The sequence below is a fragment of the Malaclemys terrapin genome, chromosome 3, assembly GCF_027887155.1.
Source record: "Malaclemys terrapin pileata isolate rMalTer1 chromosome 3, rMalTer1.hap1, whole genome shotgun sequence".
In the NCBI taxonomy this organism is placed as follows: domain Eukaryota; kingdom Metazoa; phylum Chordata; order Testudines; family Emydidae; genus Malaclemys; species Malaclemys terrapin.
The window spans coordinates 108,725,579-108,736,153 of record NC_071507.1 but is presented as its reverse complement, the minus strand read 5'-3'; the positions used below and the strand labels follow the sequence as shown (position 1 = coordinate 108,736,153).

Sequence of the window (10,575 nt, the reverse complement as noted above, 5' to 3'; positions counted from 1 at the left end):
CAACTCCTGCGTTTATTAGGATGACAAGGGAGATTGTGGACTTCCTTTCCACCCTCACTTTTAATCTCATTTGGCTAAAGAAATTCACAGAATTTAAAAAGAAGTTAATTGGTTTTATTTAACAAAGCATTACGTTCACTGCTTCACTATTTCAAAATTCCCTTTGAACATCTTATATTATCAGTTATTATATTTTTAACCACTAACTTCCCTTTAAAAAAGGAAAATACAACCATTTTTTTTTCTAATGTGTAACAGACTGACTGACTATCTGGAATAGTCTCCAGCAGATACAAGTACAAAAAGTAGAACATTCTGAAATAAAGTTCTTTCACGTTGGGCAAAACCGCTCTTCAGAACGCTGTACAGTGAACACAGATAAGCCGGCTGACATCTGATATTTACCAGTTCAACTAATGCACGGCAGGAACATCCAAAAGAAAGGCATTCGACATTTAATATCCAAGTATCAGAACAGCCCTGGAGAATTATATTGCAGTTACAAATAAACCACAATTCATTGTGCATTATGGGAAGATTTCCCCCACCCCCAGCTCTAGAATTATGCAGTATTGCATGTGTGTGTGTGTGTGTGTAGTCCACTCTTCTCGTCACTAAGTTAACTATAAAAAAATGAACAGTGATCCAAAAATATTTCTGGCTACGTCTCACTAGCCAAAAGGTGAACTCTTTCTTCATTTGTGCCTGGAGGAATCTGTAGGCTGGATCTGTGAGTGGAGGGGAAGGGAAAAGAAGGAAAGGAAATGTGTGTGACAGAACTTCTGGATACTTTTTGAATACATAATGTTAGCATTATTTAACAAAAAACAAACAAAAAACCCAAACAAAAGCAGGTGTAGTCTGTGCCCCCAGAAGTGTTTAAAGTCTCTTTCATTACTAAGCTGATTTTGTGTTTTCCTTAATGAAAACCTTTTAAATCTGGTTGGAAATGGATGTAAAGAATTAAAGTCCCACATTACCTTCTTCTTCGTGAGGCCTCTAGGATATAGAATATTCCAATAGCTAGTCCCTTTAAAGAAACGGCCACCAATTATTATAGTTGTAATAGTTGTGTAATATTTTACAGTCGCAGTCTGCAATAAAAGCAACAAGCAAGAATACTAGCTTTACTTACACTTAATAACGCCCATCCTCCTTGTATGGCGGCAGCCCATTCAAACCCCAGCCTCTCATTTAGGAATCCACCTAATGTTGGTCCTACAAAACCTCTAAAAATATCAAAGAGAAGTAGTATGGGTACCTCAAAGAGAAGAGATTACAACATCCACAGCTAAGAGATTCTTTATCGCAATACGTGGAGACAAGAGTAGGGTGACCAGATGTCCCAATTTTATAGGGACAGTCCTGATATTTGGGGCTTTTTCTTATATAGGTGCCTATTACCCCCCACCCATGTCCCGATTTTTCACACTTGCCATCTGGTCACCCTAGACAAGAGGTTTCAGATCTATAACTTATGTACAGATGGCACATCAGCTGGCAGACATCTATGGAGTAGTCCCATGCTAGAGCGGTTTGACACAGGGTCTGTCAGTGTAGTCCATGCACCAAACTGAGGTTTTGTGAAGTGGGGTGTGAGGGGAGAACCTACGCAGAATATAAACTAACTTACGTTTTCAGACTTGTGTCCTGTTGACTTCTGTGCCCATGCATAGTCCCACTGATTCAAATGGGACCGTGCCCAGGTCTGTGCTAGAATTCAATGCAGGAGTGGGGCCTTGTGTTCAAAGTTAGACTACTTATATAGGGGCCTGGTTTTCTGAGGTGTTGAACACCTTGAAAGCTCCATTGATTTCCATGTGAATTGTGCATGCTCAGCTTTTTTGAAAAGCACAGTACAGCATCATTCTCATGCAGTAGCACAACATTATTGTTTGTTCACAATTCATTTTGTGTAAACTGAAGTAGCTTTTTACAAGATCTAAAGACGGATTTAGTAACAGGAGAGGACTGTACATATCTCTTTACTACATCCACCAGGCTGCTGTCATATACCCAGCACTGCTCTCAACTGTCCTGCACTAGGCAGGACAGCCAGCATTTCAGTCACTCAGTGGAGAGCATCCCACTCTTGTTCCATTAAATCCCATCAGCTGCCAATATGGATGATAAAGCAGGCCAGACTAACATCCTGGAAAATGCTGCCCAAAGCTATGGTTTGTGCTGCTGTTGCCTGTGTGCTGCTATCAACACAAGCAGGGTGGGCAGAGCACTGGCTGTGGCATACCTCATGTCCTCAACTTCCACTCACTTGGTGGCAGCAACTGGGTGAGAAACTCTGGAACCCCTCCCTTCTATCCAAATAGACGCAGGGCCAGATTCAGGGGCAGGTAACCTAGGCAACCACTTGAGGTGCTGGACTTGGGACACTGGGCTCAGGGTCCTGTTTTTCTTGTTAGTGGCAAAAAGGGAAAATAGAATGTTTGAAGTAAAATGTTTCAGGTATTCCACATGTGGATTCATTTTTCACTAACCTTTGAGAATGTTCTGGACCTTTCTAGAATTTTGTGGAACACTCCAGACTTTGAGAGCTACATTTCCTTTGAACCGCCTAGAATGTTGTCAGCCATGCCCTCATGGATATGTAAGGGGCGGGGTGTCACCAGTCAGTCAGTGAGGTATAAAAACGAAGTGACGTGAGAATCCATCTGCGATATTGTGAAGCTTGTTTTATTGTGCAATTGTGAAAGTGTACTTGTGTTTTAAGACTTGAAGAGTGTAAGTAGTGACTAATAAAGGATATATTTAATGAGACCAGTGATATCTATCAAACCCCTATCTAAGCAACAATATAAAAGAAATACTGTTACTTCTTTTGCCATGCTTAACACATAATGTTTGATGACTTTCTAAGACTGCAGAACAGACTTTTGCTCTCCCCAATGCTGTCTGTTTTCCCCCATAGAAAGTAAAAGATGCTCCCAAAAGAAGCCTTCAGAAGCTCAGTATAGGAAGCAAAAAGCTCAATTGCAATCTAGTTTGCATCAAGGTGTAAATTTGATGGAAAAATATCTGAAACTGTTAGATATAGACCAGGCTTTAGGTAGTAGCGATCGTTCCAGTGCAAATAAAATTGAGGAGCAAAGTGTAAATGATGGAAGTCCTATTACTAAGGAATTAACAGATTTACCTGAAGATAAGAAATGGAAATGTGAGGAAAGTGATGGAGAATCACCCAGTTTTCCTTGTGGTATAAAAGAGAGCAAAGAAGAAGAATGTGGCTCACATGAAAAGGAGCGTAATGTGAAAGAAAGAAAAAAAAAAACTGGTTTACATGAAAAGGAGAGAAATGATGAAGAATCAGCCTTGCACGATGACAAACAGCAGTGAGAAAAATTGCACACCGCAAATGGTTACATCAGATCCTGTTTTATGACCAGCAATCCTAAACTCTGCCATTATTGATCGTACAATTTTGAACGGGCCAGGCAAAACTGAGGATATGAGGTTTCCAGTAAATGGGCAGAAGTGACACATCATCTCAAAGTCACACTGCGAAAGACTGCTTGAGAATGGTGAGAAACTGAATTGGCATTGTCAGTTGTGTTTGAGTAAACTAGCCAAAGTATTCTATTTTTGTTGCAAAATATTTGACAAAGCCAAATCATTGCTTCTGCTTTCCAGGTACAATTACCAGCATAATTTAGCTGATGCTCTGAAGCAACATAAGTCTCCCGGCCATTTCACAGCCTACTCCAAACGGTTGGAGGTCAAGGCCAGACTCAAGCTGAATAAATGCAGACACAGAGAAAACTAATGCATTATTAAATGTAGAAACCCAGCATTGGAGGAAAGTGCACAAGCATCTGATCTCAAATTACTTGCAAAGAGTAATTTGGCTTTCTGGGGCTTGTCCGATATGTTCAGTGAACAACTTAACAGTAATTTCCTCAGTTTGGTAGAGCTCCAATGATGTCGTCATGAGTGAGCACCTACATCGAGTAGTTCGTAAAGAAGCTATGGACCATTACGGCAGCCTTATGGCTTGGAAGGGACTTGATAACATATTGATGTGGCTTGACAAAGCGAAGTACTATGCTGTAATAATGGACTGCACTCTGGACATTTGTCACAATGAAAAGATGTCATTTATAGTAAGATTTGTTAATGATGAAGGCGGCTGTATCCGAGTAAAGAAACATTATCTGTTTCCAGTCTGTGGATGACTCAACTGGAAAAAGCCTAACAGAACTGTTTATGAAAGTTTTGAATGAGAATAAAATAAAGTTTCAGGATTGCCATGGCCAAGGCTACGACAACAGCATGAACATGAAGGGAAGAAACAGTGGCATCCAGGCAAGGATCCTGGCACTGAATCAAAGAGCTTTCTTCATGGCTTGTGGCTGCCATGCCATCAATCTGGCTCTGTCAGAGGCAGCATCATCATCTTTAGAATCAGTATCTCTCTTCAGAGTATTGCAAAGGATATACATCCTGTTTTCAGCATCAACTATCAGGTGGAAGATTCTCATGGATAACGACAAATCTGACCATGAAGCCACTAGGTGACACTCACTGGGAGAGCCACATTGACAGCATAAGGCCAGTGAGCTACCAAGTGACGGAGGTTTATGATGCCCTGATGGAACTGGAGCAGTCAAGTAAAGCCGAGGCCAGAATCCAACATGAGGCGCAAAGCCTGGCCAACCGGATCATGGACTTCAAATTTCTGATCTCAATTTTGCTTTGACACGATATCCTGTTCCCAAGTAAATGTTGTAAGCAAAGCATTAAAAACTCAGTCAATGGACATCGCAACTGCTGCTACTTTGACTAGAAGCTGCCTTGATTTCATTGCGGCCTACAGAGACAACGGATTTGAAGGTGCCATCACTGCTGCCAAAGAAATGGCAGAAAACTTAGGAGTTGAGCCTTTCTTCAAGGAAACTCATATTCATTGGAAGAAGACAGAGTTTGGTTACAAGGGGAGAGATGAGGTGATGGGAAGCTCGGAAGAAAAATTCAGGAGGGAGTTTTTTTGCTCACTCATTGCTGCTGCTCAAGTGTCCATCGAAGAAAGGTTTGGACAAATGAAGTACCATGAAAAGACCTGGTTTTTTTTTTGTATGCCCTTAGTAAGCTGCTGGTGGACAGGAACATACTTGAACAATTGTACAGACCTTCACTGGAAGCTGACACATGGAGAATGTTCAGATGTCAACGATAAAGACCTCTATGTTGAATTGGACAACATCCATCACATTTTGCAACATGGGAAGCACTCTCCACTCCAAGTTCTCCAATTCATTCGTGATGCAAAGCTGAAGGATACTTTTCCTAATGTGTGGATAGCTTGGAGGATTCTGCTCACGCTGCCAATCACAGTCTCAAGTAGTAAGAGCACCTTTTTGAAGCTCAGGCTCATTAAAACGTATATCTGATCAATGATGGCTAAGGCTGTGATTTTTGTCATGGAGGTTGCAGAAGTCACAAATTCTGTGACTTTCCGTGACCTCAGTGACTTTCGCAGCTGCAGTGGCTGGTGCAGCTGATCCCGGGGCCAGCTTGTAGCAGGGTGGCCACCAACTCCTGCCCGGAAGGGCTTAAAACAGCCCTTTGAGACGGCTGTGGCAGGGGAAACAGCCCAGGCTGAGTGGGAGGCAGGCTTAGCTGAGGCCACACCCCAAATCAGGGCCCAGCTGGCCCTATAAAGGCTTGAGCCTGGAGCTCAAGCAAACACACACTCTCTGCCTTTAGAGGGAGAAGGGCCTGGCTGCTAGGGAATGTACCTGGGTACCTAAGGTGGAGCAGGACTGGGGGAAGGCAAGAGGAGCTGGGGAGCTCCAGCCTGAAAATCCCCAGGCTGCAGGCCTAGGGTAAGGCCAACTGAGTACTGGGGTTGCAAAGGGGCAGCCCACAGGTAGGCAGAGGCAGCAGGTCCAAACCCCTTTGCCTGTGATGAGTGGCTGATTCACTGCAGTCTGCCCCAGTGAATGGGGGCTAAGTGATGACTGGCAGTAGCCAAGACTGAGGTGAAGTGGGGATAGTGGGTGGGGGTTCCCCTGGGCGGGGGAGACCCAGAACTGTGGGGTTACTGCCAGGCAGCAGCACCCCAGATAACAGGGCACCAGGTCCTGGGAGGAACACAGGGGCCAGAGTGAGGTAAGGTGGATCACCAGCTTGCAGAGGGTGCTCCGGAGCCTGTGACAAGTTAATTCCCACAGACAACCAGCAGGGAGGTGCCACGGGGGGTGTCCACTCCCTTACACAGCTGCTCGGGTGTCCTGCAGCCAGCAGCACTTGGTGCCGCTGGAGCGGCCTGGGAGCCAGCCGCACAGGCCACTGCTCAGGCAGTTCCAGGGTGGCTGGCCCCAGGGAGTGCCCAAGCAGTGGTCCCCAGGAGAGGCCCCAGGGAGTGTTTGAACAGTGGTCCCCAGGGACTCTGAGCAGGGGTGGCTGGCGGAAGTCAGCCCCCACAGCCAATGCAGAGGCTAGCCATCCGTCCCCAGGCCCCCACAACAGTGGTGTCCTGGTGGCCCCCAGAGCCGCAGCACCCGGAGCCTCAGGAACTGTTAAGTTTTATTCAGGGGTATTTATATAATAAGTCCTGGACCATAAATTTTTATTTATTGCCTGTCACCTGTCCATGACTTTTACTAAAAATACCCATGACTAAATCTTAGCCTTAATGATGGCCAATGAGAGACTGACATCGCTTGCTGTTTCATTGCTTGAAGATGCCATTGTCTTTGGATCTCTGACACTGTGCTTCAGCTTACGAGGGCAAAGGCAAGAAAAGCGACCTTTTGAACTAAAGGACTAGGGTTAACATTCTAAGGCTGTTACCTACTGTGACACTAATTAATACAGCTCCACCCAATGTCGGTGTACAGTTCAATTTTGTGATGCTAGAACAAGTCAGTTATTCTTAATTTTAAGACATTTCTATAAGCTTAGAGGGATTTTCTTATATATGGCATGAATAAATGCAGATTACAGCTCCTAGCATGCAAATTGATAGTCTTATATGACAGGGATAAATCATGCATGCAAATCGGGCATCAAAGTCACGAAATGGGCTACAAATGCGCAAAAAAAAAAAAAAAAAAAATTGTTCAAAGTTTAACAAATGGGGGCTGGGGGGGGAAGGAGCACCAAAGGCACTCCTTGCCTGGGGTGCCATTTGATCTAGAGCTAGCCCTGAACACCCACTCACCCCTACCTCAAAATGCCAAATTATCCACACATCAAACTGCCCAGACAATGAAGGGGGAAAGGTGGCGATTGGCAGGAAAGCGGAGGGGAAGACAGAGGGTAGAAATTGGGAGTAGTGATGGGAACGTCACTATATCCTTCATCTCAGGCACAAGCGTCCCTCCTTGTACTATTGGGAGGTTCAGTGTCACTGTCTTTAAGCTAGCACACGCCAAGAGTTTTGATAGCCAGAAGTAACCACACACAGGGGAACTGCAGGCTCACCCAGACTTAGTCACCAACAATGATTTCTTGATGTGAAAGACACCACCATCTCAAGGAAGATTAGTTCAGATTCCGTCCTGCTATCCCTTTCCTGCCCATTTTGAATCACTGCAGAACATACCCACCTGGCAGCAGTTTAGTAATGAGTCTTTGGTCCAGGGTTAACACAATGACAGAGGTAAAAGTTAAGAGATTTTTCATTATCAATTTGTCATTGGGAGACTGGCCCCTTTAAGAGGGAGCAGGGTCCAGTGCACCTGTGACTGACTACCTGTTGCCCAACCAGGCTTAAGAAGAGATACCTGGGAAACAGGAGATGGGGAAGGGCTTCCCATGGATCTCTCTTTCAACACAGGGAAAGAAGGGAGAAAATTACACAGGGAGCAGGTGAAAGGGTCCCTGAAGGAAGCTACTGGGAGTCTGGAAGTACAGACTCCCTCCCCAAGAAAGAGGGCTATGCAACCCCTGAACCTGAGGGGACAGAGACTGCAGGCCAAGGAGGCTTTATTTTGAATCTGGGCAAAAGAGACTATTTCAAAAAAATCTTTGGACTTCATAAAGTAGAACCCCAGCAGGGGAATTTCATGTTATACCTTTGGACTGTGTGGCATTCTTAAGGGGTCCTGAGAGCACAGACTATTGAGGTAGGACACTGAAGAGCCATACTTGGCCAGTGGGGGAGAGGAGAAGAGGGGGGGGGGGCGCTAAAGGGCAAGCCAGCTTTTCTACATACTTAAGCAGCCCAGCAACATTATAGTAACAGAGCAACCAAAACACCAGAAGTTTATAGAGCATGACTGTGTACCTACCCAAGTGACCACATTGCACCACAGAGCCCAGACACCAGTCCTAATGCACTTAACCCCTGCTCGAATCCATTCTCACTGGAGAAAGACAGACAAGTTATTTCCACTAAGCACATTTCTTTCCTTTTAAAGTGCTCTATTCCTGTGGGAGGTCGGGAATGTCCCCCACCCCCAGGGAAATATGAACTACATAAAAATACACACAAGTGCATCTACTATAGCACAGAGAAGTTTGTCTGTACAGAGGATCTACAACTTTCTGCCCCTTGTCTTGTCTATTAAGCCACCTGGCACCACCTCCCTAGGAGAAGGAAGATAAGGACAATGTTAAGTGGGATTCCTATCACTACAGCATAATCACCTTTGAGACTGCGATAACTGGATATGCATGTCATACACAGTCAGTCTTGTGATGGGGCATAGGAGAAGGAAAGCTGAGAGATGGGTCTGAAAAAGGGGGAAGCCTTTGGTTCCAAGGAGAAATACACGTTGGCTAAACATGCAACCAAGAGGACCTCAGCCCACTATGGGCAAGCAGCATGGAAGATGGGAAACTGCTTTTAAAGTAATCCTGACTCCTGCCGATAGAATTGTTACTGTAGCGTCTCCCAGAGAGACAACAGTATTTGCTGGATATTAACCCTTCCAATGACCTGAAATAAAAGTCCCCTTAAAAATATATACATTAGTCTTATGGCTTGCTATGCAAACTACCAAAACCAGCTGGACCACATGACCATATTGAGGTTGTCACATCCCCTGAACAATAGATACAATTCAGAAGTGCTTAAGTGATGTAGAAGCCCAGCTCACTTTAAAATAAATAAAATAAAAATAAAAAGCAAGAAAGCCACTTGACAAGAGCCTAAGTCACTTTTTCAAAAGATTCACTCAACACCTCAGATCAATAATTAATTAGGTCCCCCACCCCTCCCTCTCAGAGAATGAAAAGGTGGCTGGAAATTGTTTGCAGAGCTTCCAAGTATTAGTAATAATATAAACAGACGGAATTACTTACTAAGCACAACTGAGCATCTCAGGAAACAGTGGGACACCAGTCATCCCAAAGGAAAAGCCATATAAAACCAGCATTAGGACAAACATCCAGAGTTTGCTGCAAAATGAGCATTGAAAGGAATGGTGTAAAACTTCTTTAAAATAAACTTTATTTTTGTTAATTAGGATTGTAACACCAGTTCTCCATGGTTCAGAGATTAGTTTTCCCTTCAAACCATCATTAGCTATAATAGCTATAATATTCATTTTAAACCATCCAGTAAATAGCCCTGCATGTTTTGACAGAAGAGATTTAATAGTGCAGCTCCAATTTGAAAAATGGACTTTGTGAAAAATAAAAAAAATCTGTGATTCCATGTCTGTTGCGTCAATGATTTCCTTATGCAGGGAGCTTAGTTTATAAACAGAGAATGGTTTTACCAACTGCTGACCCTGAAAATTTATCCTGGGGTTGTTAAATCCAAGATATGGTCTTTGTTTCATAACACTAAATATTCTGCAGTCCACAGTTACATCGATGTAGAGATAGAGGTGTGAAAAACCCCTACAAACTAATTCCCGAAGTTTCTCCTCCACTCACTCCTCCTCCCAAAATGTTTGAAATTGGTTATGTTCTTCTTCAAAAGTTAGGAAAAAAATGTAACCAGCTCTACACCTTAGCAACCCTTGCCATCAGGGTCATTTCACAGGTGTAACAGAGTATGTCATTGGAAGACAATGGGGGTAGCACAGGTGGCTTGACAAATGGAACACAGACTTTCTTCACTTTTTTTAGGGGGGGGGGCGCGAGGGACACGCAATGATTTTCCATTGAGAGGCATTTCAATGTCATAAATATAAGGAGAGACCGGCAACATAGTTTTTTATTTCAGTGTAATTAGTTGAGGTAAATACCAAATGCGGGCTATAGTGTTTACCTCACCTACCTACATTGAGGTAAAAAACACCACACCACACAGTACCCGTCTCCCCTTGGATACGACATCAAAATGGCTCTCAGTGGGTTCCCTCCTCCTCCCCCCTCTACCCACACCCATGAAGACATAGCTGTAGTTGCTTATGCATCCCAAGAACTAACAAAATAAATCACTTTGCTCTCCCACAGCCATGTTGGTCCTGGAGGACTTACCAGTAATAACAAAACTAACCTTTATTATTCTCCACCCCACACACAGACTAAAGTGAGTAGGTACAACTCTGAAGAGGCAAAGGCTGCAGGTCAGTACAGATGAGTTATTTTTTCTAGTCGTCATTTTTTAATTATAACCGTATGTAAGTATTCTGATGCTCCCATCTGGAGGTACATTTGTGT

At 43.8% G+C, this 10,575-nt stretch overlaps 1 protein-coding gene across 1 annotated transcript in view; it reads right to left on the bottom strand.

Moving 5' to 3' along the window:
- Positions 1–263: 263 nt before the first annotated feature.
- Positions 264–10,575, bottom strand: part of LOC128833547 (MFS-type transporter SLC18B1-like) — a 33,692-nt gene continuing 23,380 nt past the window's right edge. The window contains exons 10-14 of the mRNA XM_054021502.1: positions 9,265–9,360; positions 8,250–8,324; positions 1,136–1,229; positions 981–1,030; positions 264–728 (exon numbers count right to left, since the gene is read on the bottom strand). Coding sequence (XP_053877477.1) covers positions 662–728; positions 981–1,030; positions 1,136–1,229; positions 8,250–8,324; positions 9,265–9,360 — 382 coding nt within the window. The 3' untranslated portion in view covers positions 264–661. The remainder of the gene's footprint in view (positions 729–980; positions 1,031–1,135; positions 1,230–8,249; positions 8,325–9,264; positions 9,361–10,575) is intronic.